Raw genomic sequence first — 23,556 nt, forward strand, 5'->3', positions numbered from 1 at the left:
GTGAAGCGGATGCAAAGCTTTACAGCACAACTTTGAAACACACCTTGTGAACAAAGTTTTGGCAGTAAGATCACACATGACACACACTTTCACACACACACTTCCTCTCTTGCTCTCTCTCTCTCTCTCACCAACACAAAGTGGGCCTCACCTGATAGAAGAACGGTCCTCTGCTCCCCCAGGACAGCGTTTGCGAGCGGAGGAACGCTTCTTCTATCACGTCGATCGCTGATAAACACACAGAAAGGTCTTATAGGTTTTCTTCAGACCTGCATTCAAACACAAATCCACTCTCAGATCCTCTGCCGCTGCTAAATGCGTTTTAATCCAATTTTTTACCTGCTGGTTTTACTTCGGCGAGTGAATCATTCTATTTCCCAGGATGCTTTTTTTGAGGAGTGTACAGGAATATAAATAAGTTTAAGGTGCGATAATTTATCAGTGTGTGTGTGTGTGTGTGTGCGATGGCAGCCACGCTCCATAGCCAAGAAGAAATTGGTTTCTCTGCCTCTTCTGCTGCGAGTTTCCCCCTGAATGATTGGAGAACTTTGGCGCTGTGAAAAAGAACAGTTTGCTCTTTAGGTTCATTGTTGTGGTGCCAGAAGTTTCTCACCGTGATCCTGCATCATCTGTATTAAGCCAGTTATGCACCAGCACTGAGACGGGCCAGGAGAGTAGCTCCTAAATGCTGTTAACGCATTTAAAAGTGGATTTTCTTGTAAAATTGGCAAATCTCACATTGCAAGAAACTCTGCACCCACTCGTCCCTGAAAATAAAATCTCCCAGTAGAAAACGAAGTGAAAATCCTCTGAAGATACGCAGAGCTGCACGGATTTGGTTCTCGGTGGTGTGGAGTGTGTGGAGTGTGTGGCTCACTTATTGAATGTCAAACCAGGTCTTACTGCCAAATCAAAGTGATAATCTGCTCTCGTCTTTCACAAGATGCTCCCACACTTTCAAACCATGTTTATGCTTTGCAGTATTGCTTCTTAAGCTTTCACTCCTCGGGCACATTATGACGAATGTTCTAGCCGTGGTTTGGTGTTTAAAAAAATGTAATAATTTCATTTTTATGTACGTATTCTTCTTTATGACTTTAGAAACAGCCTATGCCTCTGATGGCATCGGTGCCTTACTGTTTTCACTCAGCAACCTTGTGTCACCGTGTCTTACTGTACGGTACTTACTTGTTAATGTACTTTTCTTCTGTACTTCAGGTTGAGTTGGATTTGTAAAAAGGCACTTACACAAACGGATTTATGATGAAGAGAATTTATATGTGAAGTTATTATTGTTTTAAAAAAAAGAAATGGAAAAAAAAACACAGCTCGTGTTGTCGGAGCATTTTTTCCATCTGAGTCATGAGAAAGATTACTTTGGTGTGTGTGTGAATTTGTGTGTGTGTGGGTGAATGTTTGAGTGTGTGTGTGTGTGTGTGTGTGTGTGTGTGTGTGTGTGTGTGTGTGTGTGTGTGTGTGTGTGTGTGATTACTTTTTCAGAAACGACTTGGAACTTGAAATTGGCTCTCGCTCTGCATTATTACAAAGCGGCCAACAGGTGGAGCAAGTATTGCATTTTGATGCCTCTTTGGCTCAAAATGGTACAAATTTCAGTCTGAACAACAATCTCACAAACTGTAGGTACAAAAAAAGATTCACATCCGTCTTAGCAAATGTCAAAATCCATATTCTGAGCTGTCATTCATAATCTATAGGAATCCATCTAAGTGCTGGGAATGTGTTATGTCTGAGAGCAGTTAGCCTGCAGCCAGAATGGGACGTGGTTGGGACTTGTACAGTTTTGGCACACTGTGCTGAAAATGGAACGTCTCCTCTGCTTCATTAGGACATGAATGTTATTGTTTAACTAATATAAATATTCAAAGACAACACAGTAAATATGTTTAGTGGAACAGTGGGATACCTGGATGAGGATGAGGATGATGATGATGTATAAACTGATTTTATCTCTAGTAATTAGAAATATCCAACCTGTAATGTCTCTGGGTGAAGGTGTGGCGTCCACCTGAGTCCAGATGTGATGTCTCTGTCCAGGTGTTTCATCTTTGTCCATCTCTGTGACTTTGAACGTCATTCCTCTTCTGCCTGAAAACAAATAGATCTTGTAAATTTAGTTAAACACATGCAGGGACTTCGCTTTGGCATCAGGTGTACTGATTTGACGCCCCTGATTTCTGCGATCTTCAGGTGTATTTTTAGCTCTTCCATAAAAAAAAACCTCATCATGAGAGTGCAAAGAATGAGAAAGCAAGAACAGACACATATGGTTTTCACAATAAACTGAGTTCTTCAGCACATTCCACAGCTGAACACAGAACAAAGTGCTTAGAAGAGAAAAGCTGGAAAATAAGATTCAGTGGCTGCTGCTGCTGAATCAAAGGGGGAAATGCATAACAGATGAGGGGGGCCGCCTCTCCCCCCCCGCCCCCCTCTTTGTCGGTCACATCCCTGCAGAGCAGATCTCCAACACAGGCAGTCTGAGAAGTGTTCGACTGCCTTCAAGTGCTGTCGGAAATGTCACCACAACCAACACACTGCCCAGAAACGGCTTCAACGAAGTAGTGGGGAGGTGGAGGTTATGGAAGACAAACTGGTCTATTTATAGGCTATAATGAGATCATTATTCCTCTTGTTTAATTGAGGGTCAATAATTACAGCTATAAAATTCTGGATCCAGATCTGCACCGAGGTTTGAAGGGGGTCCTTTATCCCGGCCCCCCACCACAAAGTTCCACTTCTTAAGTTATTCTACAACTAAAGAAACAGACACAGATGAAAGCACAAATGATTGGATAAAAGAATAAAGTCCAATATATTCAACAATGAGCCGTCACAAACTACCCTGTTATTATAAAGAGGGCAGAACATATTGTTCCTTGTCCTCATTGAGACATTTATATATTCCCACATTTCTTTTGCTTTCATTCTTCTCTTTTAAATCAATAACATTAAGTATCGGTGTGACACAGAGCGATGCAGTGTTGTGATTATGTAATTACACTGAACCGCTGAAGGTTCATCTTTAAACAAACAGCAGTGGGCATCAAACAGTGGCCACATCACCTCACTAACTCCCTCAACACACCCGTTTGTACAATGTCTCTTTTTTATAGCTTAACCTTTTCTATAAAATGCAATCCTTACTAGAAAGAATCCCGTTTTTTAATAATATTTATAAATCGTTTTAATGAGGAGAATCCTATTTTTACTCGTAAGAAGTGAGCCGCTGCTCGTCTCGTCTCGCCATAGCTGGGATCGCTTTCAGTGTAAGTGCCGAAGTGTCCGAGTTGCACTTGAACTCATCATCAGCAGTTGACTGGAGGGACGGAGCTCCGACGCTGCTGTTGTTTTCTTCGCCGCACGTCCGCGTTCATAATAACTCTGAAGCCCGCCGCCGTGACAGCGTGAGCCGCAGGGGAGCCGGAGCACGGACGAGCCACACACACCGACCACAGCGGACTACCGACACTGCCGAGCGCACTGGGAGACACGACGACGACGCCACGTTTGTTTTGACGGAGGAAAGAGAGAAACATTCACCGTTCAGGCGCGCGGCGATGCTTCGCGCGGGTACCGAGCGGAACGCGCGCGCTTTACGATTTCGAATTTAAGACTAAGTAGCTAATTAACCGGTAATTACGTTATTACGCGTTAAATTTGCTACGTATGCACCGTTTTGTGAGATTTTAAAAACAAGCGCGGGTTTGTTTATTTACAAAGAGTTTTTTCGTTTTTTTCGACAACGCAGCTTGGATTTCGCTCCTCGGTACAAAGCAAGTGTGGAGCTGAGGACGACGTCAACACACATCAAGCCAGGTGAGTTGACGTTCTTCTACATAAACACGGCAGGAATGAACCGTGTTGAATCAAACTAGCTATTATAACGAAACGCAGTAAAAGTTACAATCTAAGCTGTAAATATTGCAGATTTCTGAGCACAGCTGGAGTAACGACTACTGATAATCTGTTAAATGAGCTGACAGTTCAGATGGACGATTCATTTTTAAGCTTTTAATGTTGTGATACAAATCCAAAATGCTCGTTTCAGCCTTTGTGTGTTGTAGTATAATAAAAGGCATTAAGTCATTCAGCACATTTGTACTCAGACTACATTTCTGGCATGTGTTGGTACCTTGTTGACGCCCATATTGTATCTGCCATTCACAAAGATCACACTGTGCAGAGAATAATAACTTCCAAGTTTATTGGACAAAAGGCTATTGTGTCTCCAGGCCACGTAAAGATTAAATCTGTGTCATTTCAATTCAGCCCCATTACTCATAGTTTCAGATTTCCGTTGAAGTCCTGCCAGGCGAGAGATAACACACTGACAAAACATCTCCAAACAGCCTTTGTATGCGACACGACCTCAAATCCAACGCTTTATTGCAGGTTTTTCCAACGCTGTTCCGCTCCAGTCAAAGTGCTTATTTTATGACTTGGGTCCAGTGCAGTTGAATTGAGTGATTTAGTGGATAATCCTGAGCGTGATACTGCTGGATTAATGAGATTCACGGCGGTCAATAGCTCAGTGGAGTGACATGACAGAGTCCCTGGCCTCCCACATTATGCAGGCTGACATAACCAGCCACCCTCTTTGGCACCCGTCCAGCCTCACTTCATTATTTTGGGAGGACGGGCTCCTGGCTGCAAATCCTGAAGTGGCGGTTGCCCGTATTATCACTGTCCTCTGGAAGAATGGAGGGGAGGCCGGGGGTGGAGGGAGGGAGGGGGGGAGAGCGGGTGGAGGTGATTTAGCTGGATCCTGAGCTTCTGTGGTAATTCTCTCCTTGATGTCATTTCTGTGCCTCCTTGGACTTAGTGTCACTGGCGTCTTCTGGCTCTCAGTGGGCTATTAACGCCCAGTTCTGCCCCAGAAAAGATGAATCAAACGTGGCGAGTGTTATGCGGGGCAGTAAATAAACACGGCCTCCCCTCTGTCTCCTCTTCTTTATCTGGCTTAAGCATTCCTTTTTGATGAAAGAAAGGCTTGAAGCGCAGTGGGCTGGTAATAGGGTTGGATGCGCTTCACCTCCACTCGCTGCCAACAACATCCGGAGTCACTTGCCAGGAATTCCACCTTTGCTATTTGTTTCCCTCGGAGGGGAAAGTGTGTTATGTGGAATATGGTGAGGCACACAACAGGGGAGGAACATCCAGCTAAGCTCCCAGTCGACGACCCGAAGAAGAGGGAGACTGTAACAAGAGGAAGCGCCCGGGCTCTGCAGCACGGCGGCTGGGTTTCTGGCACCCAGGTTTTCGGGGGAAGTCCGATGCCAGAGTCTTTTTCTGTGCCCGCCTGCCAAAGCCCTCCACCCCTACGTCTTCATCAAAAACCCTCGCTGTGTTTCCGCTCTTCCAGAGCTGTCGCGGTGGCATTATCAGTCATATCTTGCTCTCAGCAGACTCTCCTGCTCATTAAGGATGTGAACCTGTAGGTAGCCCGCAGCCCCTCTAGCCATTCATCTCTCTCAGCGGGGTGCAGAGGCTCACATCTGGAACAGAATTTCACAACACGGCTCTTTTGCAGACGCGTACTGCATGCCGAAGAGGATTCCGACACGGTGCCAAGCCGGTTGAATTAACGGCATTTGAAGCCCGTGGTTCATAGAGAAGTCTGTAAAGGGTTTGGAATGTGCCAGAAGAAAGCAGGTGTGTTAGATCAGATGCTTTATAGTGCAAAGGAAATGGAAGAATTGTCGAAAAAGACAGAAGTTTTAACGACTTGTCGGCGGTGATCAGGGCTGGCAGAGACTGAGCCGGCCTCACATCCCTCTGCTCTCCCTTTTGTCCTTCTTTCTCTGCTCTGTTTTGTGTAAAAGGTCCCAGCCAAGACACGTTGAGCAGCCTCAGTGTGTGAGTGTGTGTGTGTGTGTGTGTGTGTGTGGACCGCAGGGTGTAGCCCCAGAGTTTTTTTTTTTCCCCCTCTGGCACTGCTTCTCCAACATGAATACGCCTTTGTGCTGCAGAAAGACACTCTACTAAAGGTGGACAAGTTGAGAGGACAGAGGAACACACAAACCTGTTTCAACACAACTGTAAGAAGTACAGACGGGAAAATGGATTTATTTACTGCCAGTAGCTTGTTTACAAACTGAATTCCTCCACCTTAATTATAAGGAGGGACTCAAACACCCTTCCTGGCAGCATATGTGCCTGATAATTAGTAACCCACTTTAATGGGAACAAAATGATTTAGATAAGACAGAATGGATGCAGAATGTACCCGCACTAACGAGGAGGGCGCTCACACACAGATAGGCTTTTTTTTACTCATCTAAATGGTGTCATGTGTGCAATTGTGCGGCGGATCTCTTTGCCAGCGTTCCTTCCATAGTTGCGTCCCGGTGGCAGCAGACACACTGCAGCTCTCGGCTCTCTTTGTCTCAGTGGGACTCAGCTGTGTGTGTGTGTGTGTGTGTGTGTGTGTGTTCAGCAGGTGATCTGAGGCGCCGTAGATTCACCGTAACCACGTTATGATGCCGGTGTGAGTGTTGGTGAAGCTCCCAGATTAAAGCCAATTACAAACCTAATCTTGTTTTTGCAGGACGCACTCGTTTTAAAACATCAACAAAGTGCAAATCTGTGTTTTTATACGGTGTGTGTTTCAGGTTAGGTTGTGACTAAAGAGCCAAATAAAGCAGCAGCACCTACACACATAATTCAACACAACACCACAGCAGCGGCCACACAGTTTGAGCACCGAGCGTGCTCTGGACAGTGACACATTCAGACCGTTGTCGTATAGATGTTATATAAAGCATCAGAAGCCCCCCTGCTGTGACTGTAACATCATACTACTGTGATGTGACAAATTAGACTCCCGCCCCCGTGCTCACACCTCTGGGAGCGACGGCGGTGACTTAACCCAAAGAGCCGCGGCCTCTACGCCCTCACAGCCACAGCAGGGCCGCTCCCCGACGGCCCGTACAGCGATCACGTAGGGCTGCCCTGTCACCACACGTGTGTCACCACTCTGAAGCCCCCCCCGCCCTCCCCGCCCCCGCCCCCGAGGGTCCTGGAGTCAGCTTAGTCACGCTGCGGTGGCCAAGACGACGAAGCTTCTCTGATGCCTCCTGACAGGCTGCAAGCGGCACAAAGCCAAGATGCAACCATGAGAAAATGTTTCAATACTTCACTTAAAGGATCGTCGAGGCTGGAATGGAGACAGAGACACACACTGTTGTCCCATAGAGCGCCCAAGCTTCCTTCTATCAGGACTATAACTTCAGAATAGTAAGAGAAGTTTAGGTTGCAGGACAAGGAGGCTCTCATTATCCAAAGAGTCACACAGATGACTGCAGGCTCTGGTTTCTGGTTTGGACATAACTTCTCTAATCTTTCCCCCTTGGCTGTGTGTAACAGTGAGACTTCTTTCTGCCGCTGCACATTTTAACTTTGTCGCAGCAGAAATGGCGCGAGTGCGACTAATAACAAAAATCCAAGTCCCCGGTTGTGTGCCGTCAGCACGCCGGAGCTGCCACTTTATGATCACAGACGTGCGTAATGAGACGCAGAGACGCCGTAACCTCGGTGTGATCGCCCACCTCGGATCGTCGGGGTTATTACATCACCTCCTCCGCTTTGATAAACAGGCCCAATTAAATGTGTTTATGATCTCTGGAGAAGAAGCAGATGTGATGTCAAGTGGTGATAATGGAGGTAATGTAAGGAAAGAGAGGAGAGAGAGCCTCAACTCCAATCTAGTCTCCATTCTCACTGGTTGACAGGCGTTACTCGCCACTTGCACGGCTCCACTTTGATGCGCGGCGAACAGCGGCTGGTTGTTGTGGCTCTGGAAGACGACCTGGTGTTATGAGAGCTGTTATCAGTTCCCTGGATGATGTACGCCTCGCCGCCATGCCACTCGCAAAAACTCCCCGCCCACGCACCAACAGGCAGATTATGTGATGGAATGTTCTATATATTGATGAGAAGTGGGACGTAGCCTGGTGAAGTCATCATAAAGCCGTCTCTGGAAGTCCTGCCTATGCTGTTTTGCTAAATTATGCTAAATCAATTCCGGTATTGGCATAGATATCGGCTTTCACCAGGCAATCTGCAGCTAAACCCTCTGAGCAAAGACGTGGGCAAGCTGCAGCACCGCCATGCACACTGAGCCCCTAAAGTGGTAAAGCTATTATTTACACTTTTAATGGGAAAATGGCACGCAAAGACCAAAACATTGCAACGATGACAAAGATGAACCTTTTTCAGTAACATGTGAAGCACCTGCCAAACACCCAGCACACACTGCTTAGCCTGACTGCCTCACCCTCAGGCAGAGTCAGGCTAAGCAGTGCAGTGTGTTAGCAGCAGCAGCAGCAGGCAGCTTCTGTTTGTTTGACTCAGCCTGCAATGAGAGGATGTTTATGTTCATGAGCTGCACTTTGAGCCCGGCTGAACCTTTTTACGGCGCTTGTTTCACATTACCTGCCTGCACGGCGTGGAAGCGGCACCGCGTGACTGCTGAGGCTTCGGTCGGGACGCGTCGGGCGCGGGAAGCTGAGAATACATTTATCTGAACATATTTTTGGCGTAGATCTTAAAGTCCTGTTATGCAACGAATGCATTAGTTTAATACCACAGGGCCGAACGCTGCCAACACCATGATGTCATCACCGCACAGCCCTCAGCACTGCGAGTCTGCTAATGTATTGATCCCAGTCATAAAGGGCTGCTCGGGCTGTGCGGTTGTAGCCGACAGCAACATGTTTTGATCCTTCACGTCTTTAAATACTCAGTCAATACATCACCACAGGGTTAATAAGACCTTTATTCTGCAGCAGGCGGGACAATCTTTCTATCCATTGCTATTTGACTGTTTTGTCACACATTGGTTGTCGTGGAGCTTCCGTACGATGAGCCACGTTCCTCCAATCGCCTCCAAACGTCCCAGAAACATCGTTCAGGAGTCGGGCATTTGCATAAGGTGATTCTCATTCAGTTTATATTTCCGTGTCAGGCTGCGATCACAGTAACATTGAGCAGAGGTCAGGGGTCTAGAGAGCGAGCGAGCTGGCATCTCCCTTCCTCAGCCTGTGTTTGCTCACGGCCATGCAGCTCTACACAGCCTCCTCCAGGGAAGAGAGAGGGAGAGGGAGAGAGAGAGAGAGAGAGAGAGAGAGAGCAGGCAGCAGCAGCAGCAGCAGCAGAGTTTTCACTGAGGATGATTAGGAAAAGAGCCTCGAGTGACCAAACGCGTCTCTGGCCAGCTGCAGCGGTGATTCTATGCAATTAGATTGGAATTCTGCGTGTTCCTCCTCCGCCCCAGAGTTCGGTCTTATAGGATGTAAACAAAGGTGCGAGTATCCAAGGCAACAAAGCTACAAGAAGTACAACAGGTATTCCACATGTTAGAGATTTCAATGAGCTTGTCCCTGTCAAACACGTCAACATTCAGCGTGTGTGTGTGCGTGTGTGTGTGTGTGTGTGTGTGTGTTTGTGTGCGGAGGCAGCTGGGATCAGTCTGTAAAAGAAATGCAGGAGAGAAGGCACCAGTGCAACCGGGGCTCTGCTTTTTTTTTTCCCTTTTTCCATCAAGATTCAAAGTGGCTGCCACCGGATCACAGAGCTCAGAGGAAGACGCTGCCAATGCAACCGCAGGCACACACACGCCCACATATCTCACTTAAGGTTTTGTACACAGCTCAGACGCTCTCACACACACGCGCGCGCGCACACACACACACACACACACACACGCACACACACACACACACCTGTATTCGCCTAGTGATTCTAAAAAACACTGACACACACACACACACGAGGGCCGACGGCTGACAGCAGCTGACGCGGTGGCGGAGGACTGACTTGTGAGAATGTGACTTTGTACCCACACACACACACACACACACACACACACTGGCCTCACAAACACTTCACATTTCATTTCACCGTCCGTCTGCATCACCGCCTCGACCTCTTCATGTTTATTGGCTCAAAGAAATGAAGCAGCCGATATTTCTTCTCCACAAACACGGCGACAGTCAGAGCGAGCTGAAGAACCGCCGGGTTCTGCCTCACGTCTCATCTTAGTGCTGCCGGATCCTTCTGTAGAGGAATTTCACATTTAAATTTACATTCAGATGCAAGAATAGAGTCGTTTAAATTAAAGTGCGTCGCTTTAACCCAAACTACATCACTGACTGCTATTTTCCTCTCTTACTTCCTGTTACGTCGTGAGAGAAAATCCTATTCCGTGTAAGAGACTTAAGCCGGCGCACAAGTTGTGTTGTTAGTTGGAGATATAAATAATTAATGATGGTGAATGTTTAGTGATTATAAATCTGTACGTCGGCGAGTTACATCATCGGCCTCCTTCAAAATGTCTCGCTTGTAAACATAAAAGCGTTCTTATTAGCTTGTTACTAACGGAGATGACATCATGTGGCCGTGTTCCTCATCCAAGCCTCTTTATTTGGGCTTATTGATGGACTGTGTGTGTGTGTGTATGTGTGTGTGTGCGCTTATGTCATTTGCGGTAATGGAATACGGCAGAGCGAAGTCTCACCAACAGGCACGTCCTCCTCTCCTCTCCTCTCCTCTCCTCTCCTCTCCTCTCCTCTCCTCTCTCCCCCGATCCAAAATTTATGTGCACAATTTCATGCAGTTGTTAAGCCATGACACATTGCGTGGTGGTGTGTGTGTGTGTGTGCTGTGAAGAGCCTCTCAGGCGGGCTGGGGATCTGTTTTGATGTGAAAACCACAGACACAAACTCTTTTCACCGCTATCTGTTTCCCCCCAAGGCTCGGAAACACTTAGTGAAGACCTGGCCAAGAGAACAAGGAGTAAACAGTGGCACGCACACGCACACACACACACACATGCACGGGCGCACAGATCATGTGACGTGCGAGCGCATACAGGGCGACACCGTACACTCTCCATCAGGCACATGCTGGATCGATTAGCATTTTTGAGGCCGCTGAGAAAACACTTTGAGAGAACGGCGAGTTCATCTGACGCACACAATCAGTGAACAAATTAAATCTTAACACACCTTTCCTTTGCGCGCTTCCTATCAAACGCCACTAAACACTTACATCCCAATAGATCGGATGAAGAGGAGCAGCAGATGTGAGTGTGAACGTTACACTGCATGCTGTCACATTCATTCCTGCATGTAATGGAAGCCTGAAATATGGACCTGCTTTTATTTCATATCGCCGCATCACATTAACACTTTTAATGACAACCTGCTGTAGATTTAAACGCCGCTGTGCAGTCGGCAGCTCCCCCCCCCCCCCCCCCCCCCTCGCTGCTTTGAGGGCCGGAGCTGCTGTCGTCCTGGAGGGGACGACGTGTAACGTACATGTTGTTCTCTCTCACAGACGCATCGTCCAGCCACACAGGGAAGCCATTATACTGTGGGATACAAAGGAAGTGGATGATGTCGCGCTTAAACGTACAAAATCTCACACCGTCATTTAAACCAAAGATGAATTTGAACCTAAGTTGCTTACTGCTTCTAAATTCTATAAATAATATTAAGCTACAATTTATATTCAAATGTCAATGTTTCAATTTCAGGAGAAACCCGTAAGTCCCCTTTATCACCCAAACCTGGTAGCAGTAATTAAAACAGTGTGAGAAAAGGTCAGTCAGCGTGTTTACCTGCACTGTAGGACTTCAATGAGACTCAGATTAGTGCCATAAATCATTTAATTTGAAATGTCACGGCAACAACGTCATTAGATCAAACGCTGATTTGGACCGTAATTGTGCGATTGTCGGTCAGTAAAGTCAGGCGTGTGTGACGCGTGACAAGTTGCCCTCTGTGTGCCGGGATTACATCATCTCCATCTCTGTCCACTGGCTTTATACTTTAATTATCAATGTGATCATCTTTACTGTGAGCGTCTACACACACATGATCGCACAGGACGACGCACAAACACACAAAGAAGAGTCAGAGTGGCATTAACGAGGCGCTGGTGTGTGTGAGAGGCCTCTGCTGGCTTTGTGTCCTGAGTTGACTTCCCTCCGAAATATTTCAGGACACTGCAAGCTGTGTGTGAGCGTGTGTGTGTGTGAGCGTGTGTGTGTGTGTGTGTGAGCGTATGTGTGTGTGTGTGTGTGTGTGTGTGTGCGTGCGTGTGTGTATATCTCTGTGCTGGAGGGAGTGAGTCAATCACAGCAGCAGAAATCATCCCTGCAGGCGATCTGTCTGCGCTCATGACAGGCTCTAAGGCACTCATCTTTTCTTCTCTGACTCATTCCATCCATCCGTCCGTCCTTCCCTCCCCGTCTAATCCCTCTATCGCTCCATCCACCGCTTTTCTCTCTCTCTCTCTCCTTCCCCCCCTTTCTCTCTCTCGCCCTCCTCGTCCCTCCCTCGGTTTGTTTCGTGCCCCGGCACCGCAATTAACTTCTCCTCATCAAAGAGAGTAATGAAAGAGAGGAGAGAGAGTCAGAGTCAGACAGAGGTAACGAGACTGAGAGAGGAGAGATAAGAGGGATGAAGCCAGGGGAGCTGGGACTGTTTGAACAGAGGTGAAGGAGTGTATCACACACACACTCACACACTCACACACACACACACACACACACACACACACACAGACGTGCTCTCACACACTTGTGCACATGCTTGCAGGCTTTCTCTTTCCTCTCCTCCAAACACACACTATTTCCCTGCTGTACACACACACACACACACACACACAGTCTGCACTCTCAATCAGTCACATTCCGGAGAGACTCAGACAGAGAGAGAGAGAGAGAGAGCGAGCGAGGGATGATTTCCCCTTGGGAGGTTTTTTTTCTCTCCTCATTCCTTGTTTTCATTTCTCAACCCTTCAGCTCCCTTTCTCCCTCTCTCTCTCTCTCTCTTTCTCACACACACACTCTCTTCCTTCCTCTTTCTCAAACGCACTGGCTCGTTCACGTTGTCTTCCCTACCTCCCTCCCCCTCCCTGTCCCCCTCCTCCTCCTCCTCCTCCTCATCCCTCTATCTCTTTTTTTTCTTTCTTTGAAGAACAAGAAATATTGCGGTGCATGTAGGGAAGCTGCTCTGTCTGTATCCTCAATTTTTTTTTTTTCTCTCTCGACGCCCCGGTTCAGAGAGCTGTCAACTGTGACCGCCGCTGAAAGGATGTCAGAGGCAGACCCAGAGATGGAAGGAGAGTCAGAGAGAAAGAGAGAGAGAGAGAGAGAGAGAGAGGCAGGAGGATGAAAGCCAGGGTGAAGGAGAGGAGGGGGGAGGCTGTTGAAATGGAGGTCCCTACGGAGGGCGCGGGGAGTGATGGCATGCTTGTTTCTTTGTGCCCGAGCAAACGCGGCTACAGCGGCGGCGAGGGGGAGAAGGGGGGAGGAGAGGAGAGGAGGGGGGAGGAGAGGAAAATAGCTGCTGGGTTAAAGCGACGCAGCTCAGGGGGAAAGGAGCAGCAGGACCAAAGCTGCTAATTAAGCGCCGACACTAACGCGCGGCAGCAGACGCACCATTAGCCCGAGTCGGTGGTCCTCGCCGGGGGAGCCCCTCGGCGACGGACCCCGACATGTTACCCAACCAGGAGCATTCCCATCATGCATCCTGAGCTGTGACGCCCCCCGGGCCCCCGCCGGCCAAAACACAAAACTTTAGCTCCTCTCAGGCAGACTCACACCCGACCACTCACATCTGAGTGTGGTGTCGGGGCGGCAGAGGTAAAACGAGGCTGTTAGCTCGCTCACACTGACACACACACACACACACACACATTATTGTATGACCAATACATAGAAATGAGACCTGTGTGTCGTTTTCTTTCTTTTGTTTGCGATTTTTTCTTCTTAGGATTCACACAAAGGAAGCATTTAAATAAATCCGACACGTTTGAGCTCGCAGGCGTGTGTGTGTGTGTGTGTGTGTGTGAGAGAGTGTGTGAGTGTGTCAGAGTTCAGATGGAAACGCAGACAATCGCTACAATATCCACCCACAAAGGTGACTCACTCTTCATTTCTGTTTAATTGAACACAGCTCCATTAATAAGCGGCTTCAGTGGGACAAAACCCAGCAGAACACAAATAGAAATCCGTTTGGAGATAATGGATCCAAGAAGCCTCTCCTCCTCCTCCTCTCACACCGGGTAGGATGAGTTCAACAGCCAGGAAGAACAAGGAAGGAAGGAAGGAATGTCCTGAGTGTCTCCTGTCTTCTGGCACGGTGGCGTGGACGCGTCCAAACGTGCCGCGCTGACGTCCTCGTCTCTGTCGGCCCGGAGACGACGGGAAACAAACAAAGACCACAACAAAACAAGTAGAGACGCTACAACATGACAAAAGCTCTCAAACCTGAGATAGAGATCCGACAACCTGAAGCAGATCAGAGCCCAGGCAGAGGAGTGAAGAGGTTGAATCCCCCCCTGAGCTCGGTTGATCCACACTCATCCTTTACACACTCGTCCACTTCACTTACTCTTAATGAATATGAGCTCATTAGTCTGATATGGAATGTGGGACTCGTGAACGGAGCCCTTAAACGCAGCCGCCCAAGACCCGGCTCAAGTGTTTGGACCCTAAAGGGATCCGACCAGAACAACGAGCGCACAACGATCCCACACAAACGCTCCGGGCCAAAAATCAAAGACATATTTGGCTTTGCTTTCTCACGATATTCAGCACATCAGAGTAACGTGCAGCATCATGGGATTGCGTCAGGCTGTCACACGACGTGCCGGGTCCACGTTCACACGGAGCAGGAGCCAGATGTGTGTGTGTGTGTGTGTGTGTGTGTGTGTGTGTGTGTTGCGTGGGCTGGTTTCCTTTATCTTCCTCCAGACGCTGTGGTTTGCGCTCCGCCGTCTGAACGTAATGAAGTGAAGTCGGCTCAGGATGAGATCGCTTCTTTATTTATTTCTTTCTTTACCTCATCTCCACGCTGATGCTGGAATATTTCCCAGCGGACCCGCGTCGTCCCTCAGTGTGAGCGGTTTGTGCCGTAATAACACAATTTGTCTTTTTTTATTTGATTAGTTTGTTGTCATTTTAATTAGTATGGAAGTTGTAAACAGAGAGAGTTTAAGTTTAACACAGCAGACAAACTCACTGTTTACTCTCTGAACGCCTCAAATGACAACTAAATACTAATATACACTCAGAGTTATGATGTCATATGATTGCTGTGTTTGTTAGGTACAGGTGTATTGATTGATCTCTTCTCTCTGGATGTGATAGATTGACATTCTGGCATCCTGGCTGATTGTTCTCTGTATTTCTGATGCTTATTGTTTCCCTGTGTGTCTCTTTGTTTACGGGGTTTGTTTGCTGTTGCTCGTGTGTGTGTGTGTGTGTGTGTGAGGAGGAAGCTGCTCTCACTGTACATTACTGTGGATAAGCGTGTCTGATACGTGCTTAAAATGTCAAATATAATCCTGTTACATTTAATCCCTCCCTGGCTGGGCCCGGCTAGATTCAGGGGGTGACGGCGGCGGCGGTGTGTGTGTGTGTGTGTGTGTGGTGTAGGTGATGTCGCCGCGGCTCTAGGTGTGTCTGATTAGTCAGAAAAAAGCCAACAGTAGAAAAGCGGCAGGCGGAATCAAACTGCTCAGCCAGGCAAAGCGGGGAGGTTATTGAAGCGGACATTTTAATCAGCTACCCACCGGGGGTGAGGCTGAGATGGTGTCGCCCGAGTGTGGCCTGTCAGGAAAGGTTGCGAGCGGCGACGTCTGCTCAGGGGCGGGGGGGGCGGAGCTCTGAGGAGGAGGAGACGCGGTGATGAGGAGGGTCCGACCGGCGGTGCCAGAAACAGCTGGCTCTCCATTCTGCATGAAGGGGCGGAATCAACAGCGAACCAAATGACATCCATTCGCTTTGATCAAGAGGAGGATACGCTTTATCGCCTCTGATTCAGTACGCCTCCCCCTCTCCCCCTCTCCTCCCCTCCTCCCCTCTCCTCCCCTCCCTCCCCTGCTCAGTGACAAACACTGTAGGCGCACGCAAACACACAGAGAATCACAAACAGCCCCGTGTTGGCAGTACTCTTCCTCTCGGGCCCCTCGGTGTCTTCGCAGCACGGCTCTGGTTGCAGATTTGAGGAAGTGTGCGTCGGGTGAACGAGCACAGCCTGCCGCCCCGCTGCCAAGGCAACGCGTCGGGCCCAGCATCTCCCCATCCGCCGTCACACGATGCCATCCCAAACGTTTTGCGAAAATGACGTCGCTTGTGAAAAAATTCCGACATAGCGGCGAAACCCAAACTCGGGGGGGAACTTTCCTCAAGTTTTGTTCCACTCGCCCCTCGCTCGCTCGCTCGCTCCCTCTCTCGCTGGCGGCGCTCCAATCTCCTCTGCCTCCCAGATTAACGCGCTGTTGACACAACTTCCCAGTGTTGTTCGACGTGTGGGATCCGTTTCACCGAACAAATTGGTGTCACACATCTCAGCTAACTCTCTTGCCAACTAATCAATAGGGAATTCATGGTGTGAGTGGGTGTCATCTCTCCATCTGTGTCTCACTTGTTACGCTACCACGCACATCGCAGGGCTGCCAACCATCTGCCCGCTCTCGGCGCTCACCAGCATTGTCATTCGTCACGCGGCCTGGTTCCTCCTCCTCCTCCGAGCGCCACCGTTAGATTTGCCAGGATCTTAGATAAACATCATGTGAACTTCATTTACCACACGAGAAGGAAAACATATGCACAGCGCTGGTGAGAGTCGTTATGGAGACCACGCGGTTTTGTGTTGACGCGGGTTTTAGACGGCCGCGGTGTTTCGGGGAGACGAGACGATGTCGCTCTGAACCCTAAAGCCTTCTTGTGAGAGCTTTGATCTGCTTTGCTTTCAGCTGGTTGTGTGATCTGTTCTCTTCCCAGGTCAGAGTCCAGGAGAGAGATGACCCTCGTCTTGTCCATGAATCCGTTCCTGGACCCCGAGGGCGACCCCCCTCTCTCCCCGTACCAGCCTCTATGGGAGACAGAGTGCTGCACCAAGACCTGTCTGTCCACCTCCTCCCCAGCAAGCGGCTCTGGAGAGCAGTTCACCCCAGGTACAGAACACACACACACACATCCATCCATCTGACCCTGTCTGTGTGTGCCGGCTTGGAGATACACACACACATGGCAGTGATGTGTGATCCATGTTGTTGTGTGTCTGTGCAGAGCCTCACTGCAGAGGAGCTCCTGACCATGTGTCCGTGTCCAGGATCGCTTACTTCAAGAGGAAGTTTGTGACTGATGATGACTCTCCCTTCAGCTTCAGGGCCTACTGCCAAAGTGTAAGCACACACACACACACACACACACACACTCACACTCACACACAAACACACACACACACAGACACGCACACACACACACACACACACACACACAGACACGCACACACATACACACACACACACACACACACACTCACACAGACACGCACACGCACACACACACACACACACACACGCGCACACAGACACACACACACACACTCAGACACGCACACACACACACACACACACACACACACACAGACACGCACACACCCGCACACACACGCACACAGACACACAGACACCCACACGCGCGCACACACACACACACAGACACACAGACACACACACACACAGATCTAATGGGTCCCTGTCCTGTAGGTGGCCCCGGTCCTGGAGGAGCGCGCCCACGTGCTGCGTCTCTCCCTGGAGAAGATGCGTTTCATCGACGACCCCGAGGCGTTCCTGCGACGCTCCGTCCTGGTCAACAACCTCCTCCGCCGCCTGCGAGCTGAGATCCTGCTCCAGAGCACCGACTGGTGCTTCCCGCCCAACCCGGGGTTCAGCGCCGGGCCCTGCATCCTGCCGCCCGGCGCCGGCCCCGCCCACCAGGGCCTCCACGGGGCCGTGTCCACCCGCATCTGCCTGGCCCACCAAGCCGGGCCGCCGTTCCGTAAGCGGTTCAGAATGGTGCGGGGCGGACCGGGGGAGCTCCGGGCCGACTGCGCCCAGACGTGCTGCTGCATCTACGCGGCGGCGGCGGCGGCGGGACATTACATCCACCTCCCCTTCTCCATGTACGACGCCGCGCTGTCAGCCTGCCCCACCGCTCCACACTCCTCCCTCTTTCAGCTGGGCGCCAGCCAGAGCAAGCTGGGGCTGACGGGGGGCGGAGAAGACCAGGATGACGAGGAAGAGGAGGCTGAGGAGGAGGAGGAGGAAAATGAAGAAGAGGAAGAAGAGAGGGTAGAAGAGGAGGAAGAAAATGAGGAAAGAAGAAGAGCGGGGCCTTCCCTTGACGCGGCGAAGGACAAGTCCAGTCAGAAAAGTCGAATAAGGACCTTGCTGGCTCAGAGACGCGGACACAGGAGGACGGAGGAAAGTGGGACGGTAGACGGCGTAGAGGAGGAGGAAGAGGAGGAGGTGGAGGAGGAGGAGGAGGAAGAGGAGCGTGCTGTGGGACCGTGTCAGTGGGACTCTACGGTTGTGGAGAGGGAGCTGCACAAGGTTAGCTTTTGGCACCATCGCGGTCACAGACAATGATGTGAGCTCTACAAAAAACAAGGCGAGAAATGACAATGAGACCACGACGACCACGACAACGACGAGGGTCAGTCGAAGCATTTTCCTCTGTGGCTCTGTGTTAAAGTGTCAACTACCTGAAGAACAGCTAATCCAAGTCAGCTTTATGGGTTCATTTACGCCCGTGACACACACACACACACACACACACACACACACACACACACATAACTTCACACACCTTTGCTGATTCTATGGTCAAATGAAAAAATGACAGTTATTGGCCTCTGATGGCACTGGAAACATTTCACACTTAAGGCTACACACACACACACACACACACACACACAGAGACATGTTGGGGTCTCTCTCTCTTGCACTCTTGGTCTGTAAGACCGTCTCCAGTCCCCACAGCACAAAACTCAAAGTCTCAAACGGGGCTCTTGTGGGTGCAATGGTCTCGCTTCAGGACCCTAAATTAGCCGATGAAATTAAGGGGCGTGGTTTGTGGGTGTATGTGTGTGTTTGTGTGGATGTACTGTGTGTGCACATGGCAGTATGTGTGTGTGTGTGTGTGTGAGTGTGTGAGATCTGATGTAGCATTTTGAAACTTGATTCCCTCAGTTGTTTTTGTTACTCATGATGTTGTGTGTCTGTCTCAGGCAACAGTGAGCGACTGTACTGCAGTGTCAGCACAATGTGTGTGTGTGTGTGTGTGTGTGTGTGTGTGTGTGTGTGTGTCTGTCTATTGATTCTAAGAGAAAAAACAATCATCAACATTGGAGATGTTAAAATACAGTTTCCTTAAAGAAACGGTTTCAAGTGCCTTAGTGTTTTGTAGATGTGTGTGTATAGTGTGTGTTCATGTACTTGTTCTTGTTACTGAGTGATATCTTGCATTCCAAGTGGCTGCAGATGACTTTGTGTTTCAAAAAAAAAAAGAAAGTTGAGCGTTTTAAAGCAGCCTGCTTTCACACACAGATTGTTTTTAAGTTTGTTTTTAATTCTGAATGCATGTTTTCTAGCACTACCTGTGGACAGTGAGCCAACCTAAAGCCTAACACACACACACCTGACCTGAGAGCAACTGCTACTGCTTTGAACACCTGGAAGTGTTTAAACCTCATTCCCATTAGGGAGATCCAGCCAACACACACACACACACACTGAGGTTTGCTGGGTCAGTCCATTGATTAGGGGTTCACCAAAATTGATTTTTAAAAATGTCAAGGGAGACTCACACACAAACAGATTATAGATTTAAGTCGGACAAGATTCCAGTTCTGTAGATATAAACACGCATCTCTGTCTGCAGCGTTCCAATCCCAAATCACTTTCTGCCTCATGGAGTCGGCGATGTGAACAACAAACTCTAATTAGAACCAGTGCAGAAGATGATTCCAGCCGCCTGAGGCTGCAGCTGCAGCCAGCTGCGGTCCGGCTCTGATGAGTGACGGCTATGCTGCATCACAGTGGAAAGACGAGCGGGACGCCACGGAGACGACCAGTTTGTGAACACATGACAACGTGTGATAAGATTCACTTTTTTTACAATCAACTCTGAGTTTGCTAACATGCCGGGGTTAATGCCTCCCACAAGCACGCAGCACCCAGAGGAGACACAGGTTCACACACAGACTTCAGCCTCTCCTGGGCTGCGGCGCTTCACAAACACTTTCAAGGGCGTCTGTGAAAGAAAGTGCAGGTTCTCAGCGGCTGAGTGGTCGTGTGTGTGTGTGTGTGCAGTTCTACATGAATTCCATAGAGATCCTTTCTGTGCTGTTTCTGGACAGACATCGGACCCAAACCACCCGTCAGCGTCTCGTCTGTCATCTTTGTTTACAGATGGTTTTGCACATTCAGAGAGAATTTGTAGATATTTGTTGCATGTGAGCATCAACCTGTTGGTAGTTAACAATAAAAGACAAAAAACAAATGTTGGGTCAGTTGATTTGCTAAGCCTCTCCAGATGTTGGCTGGTGCTGTGTGCAGAGTTCAGTCAGAGGTGTGAACCTGCAGTGTTGTACAGACTGGCTGGATCTATATGAGCTGTGCATTCATGACATCAGTCAAACTGATGTTGGATACAAAAAAACAAAAACGTTTAAGAGAATATAAGTAACACAGTTTGATTGTCTTGACCTGGAATTCAGAATAAAATATGACCTGACAGTCCACCGCGTTTTTGTTTGTGGTTTTTGCGATCAGAATCACTGATTTTGTTGCTGTATTTCCTTTGAATTTTTTTTGATACATTTCCATTGATCACATCTTAAAAACGTTTTATTTATAATAACAAAGTTTAAATACATCACATGACAAACAAACAGAAACAACCTTCATTCTCTTCTGTCACGAGGCATTGGAATTCCTACCATCGAGATTCTAGTTATCATTGATGACAGCTAGTTTAAATGAACAAGTCTAACTCCATTGTAAAGGCGATGTTTACAAAGTCAGCCAGATTTAAACATTCCAGTACAGTGTGATCGGGGAAGAAGCCCCCTGGAAACGCACTTCTGTGTCCAGCCGTCGCTTTAAGAGCTCCCGCAGACAAACTCTTCTCCTTTACACAAATTGAAATGTATTTGTTAAACTCGCAAACAAGCTGGAGGGCCTGACTGTAGAATGTCATGAAATGGTGGCTATCTCTTCATCAATTTAAAGTTTCTCCAAATTCTTCATTCATATTGGCATTATTACAGTCTGAGGGGAAAAACGCATATTTTGTAATTGTGTGTTTTCAGTATACAAAGCAAAAATAAGAGAGGACCCAGCATTGACCCCTGAGGGACTCCACCAGCAGAGGAGCACAGGGAGCAACTGACCAAGTGACCCTTTCACTTTCTGCCTCATGACACTGTGTGAAAGGGTCCCTTGGTCAGTTGCTTCCTGTGCTCCTCTGCTGGTGGAGTCCCTCAGGGGTCAATGCTGGGTCCTCTCTTATAAAGCAGCAGCTGAGTTGCTGGTGGAATCTTGTTTCCATAGAAACACTCAATCTATAGAATCTTATAAGTCAGACTGAAGCTTTAATGGTTACTTGTTCATGGACTTCCTAGTTTACATTAAGTTTACATCCACCGACGACAAAAGTAGTTTTCATTTCCTTTAGGCTGCAGCTCGTTTGAGTGTCAGATCTCAGATGGTTTGCTTGGTGGACGTATCGCTGCCTTGCCTTTGTTCATCCTGTCCTTATGTGCAGTAAAGGAAAGACTATTATATAGATTCATGATAAAGAAATGTGTTTGGCCATTGTTGCCAGCGACACATCTCCATCCAGACAAATTTACTTTATCTCTAAATCCTATGATTTCTCAAAGTGAAAGCATTATGATGAAGCAATATTAGTTTCTGAGACAAGAACATATAACCACATTGTCTGTTATTAAAAACAACAAAGGAGCCGGTGTGCTCTGAGATTTTATGTGATGTTCTGTGAAAAGATGTGTAAAGAATCAGTAAAAGAAATATATGAAAAAAGCTCTGTTTCCTTTTTTTACTCTTTTACATCACAGCCGTGTTAATCCATGCAAGATCCAGAGACGGCAGCCTGGCAGACGCATGTGTGTGTGTGTGTGTGTGTGTGTGTGTGTGTGTGTGTGTGCTGTTCTGTGCCGTGCTGTACTGCAGCTTATCGTGCTCGGCAAGCGTCTCTCAGGTGTCACTTCACTGCCCGACTCCTGTTAATCTTCTTGACGTTACTTTCACAGCAGTCACCTCCGCACTCTTGTTCCTGTCATATCTGTTGTCCCTACAATATTCACTGGCTGTAGTATTCAACACACACACACTCTAACACACACCATTCCCACCATATCCAACATGAGATGCACTCACTACATTCCCACAGTGTCTGGCTCCACACAGGGAGAACACATGAGTGACACTCAGGCCGACAGGACACAAGCAGCATCTCTGCACTAATCTGATGTTTACGTACTGCAATTAGATAAATGAGTTATTTGACGTAAGATTTTGTCTCTGTATCTGAAGTATACCAACATTTTAAAGCTGTGCCACAGTTTTAATATTATAATTCCTGATTTATCCTGACAGGAAGTACTAAATGAAAAGCAGACCAATCAGAGGGTGACAATGCTGAGACGTCGCTCTCAAGGTTTTGGCCACATTTTAGTTCCTGGTCTAAAATAAATCCTATTCATTTTTAGTCTTGGTTTGATTGACTGAAATGTGGGTCACTCACTCTTAAAGGACACACACACACACACACACACACACACACACACACACACACACACACACACACACACACACACACAGACACACACTCTTTGTGCTCTCTCTCCTGCTGTATTCCTCCTCTCTGTCGTCACCCAGCAGCTCTCAGTTCAAATCTTCCTTTGATCCAGTAATGCTGCTTATTATGTGTGTGTCCTAATTTCTCCATCATTTGTAACACTGCAGGTTTTTCAGCCATTGTGGTAACATTCTGTAGCGCTGTGTGTGTGTGTGTGTGTGTGTGTTGGTGGGATGTAATGGTGTGAAGTGGGGAGGTTAAATCACAGGTCTGAACATCTTGACAGCTCTGTTGCGAGGTGAGGATGGAAGATCATCTTTTCACGACACTTCTGCCGCAGGGGTGTGTGTCTGTGTGTGTGTGTGTGTGTGTGTGCGTGTGCATCCTGCCGCTCTTTATCTCAGTCTGCCCCTGTTGTTCTCTGCCTCTGCTTCAGATTCCTGTGTATGACTGTGGCTCCACTCAGCAGACTGTGATTGGATCGTCAGTGTGTTGTTCCTGTATCCCTGTGTTACTGTAAGCAGTAAATGATTACATGCACGTTTAAAAAAGAGCTTCATTAGTCGACAGAATCATATTATTATCTGCACCATCAGTGTTATTTGGTGTATAAACATGTACACAACAGCAGCACATCCTCGGAAATTATGATAATACACAACTTCCACTGTTACAAACAACAACTGTCTCTCTCTCTCTCTCTCTCTCTCTCTCTCTCTCTCTTTCTCTCTTCACCCCTTCTTCCCCACCCCTGAGGCAAAGATGGGGACTTGCCAAATAAAACACACACACACATCGTCAGGCGAGTGCTGAGGAGAGGGGAGCTGTCATTTGTCAACAAGGAACTT

At 48.2% G+C, this 23,556-nt stretch overlaps 1 protein-coding gene across 2 annotated transcripts; it reads left to right on the plus strand.

Annotated features, from left to right (window-relative positions):
* Window positions 1-3,349: 3,349 nt before the first annotated feature.
* sertad4 (SERTA domain containing 4) lies at window positions 3,350-21,853 on the plus strand. 2 transcript variants are annotated; one of them, XM_076160997.1, is made up of 6 exons: window positions 3,350-3,653; window positions 3,770-3,837; window positions 16,820-16,992; window positions 17,108-17,223; window positions 17,590-21,312; window positions 21,402-21,853. In XM_076160997.1, exons 3-5 carry the CDS (start codon window positions 16,839-16,841, stop codon window positions 18,469-18,471), a joined length of 1,152 nt encoding a protein of 383 aa, XP_076017112.1. In that variant the 5' UTR covers window positions 3,350-3,653; window positions 3,770-3,837; window positions 16,820-16,838; the 3' UTR covers window positions 18,472-21,312; window positions 21,402-21,853. The 2 variants fall into 2 exon arrangements, with proteins under 2 accessions (XP_076017112.1, XP_076017111.1); XM_076160996.1 differs by having other exon boundaries at window positions 3,350-3,837.
* The last annotated feature ends 1,703 nt before the right edge of the window (window positions 21,854-23,556 follow it).

The sequence above is a fragment of the Genypterus blacodes genome, unplaced genomic scaffold (genome assembly GCF_046128005.1).
Source record: "Genypterus blacodes isolate CSIRO-AG114 ecotype Tasmania unplaced genomic scaffold, CSIRO-AGI_Gbla_v1 ptg000109l_1, whole genome shotgun sequence".
NCBI classification, from domain to species: Eukaryota; Metazoa; Chordata; class Actinopteri; order Ophidiiformes; family Ophidiidae; genus Genypterus; species Genypterus blacodes.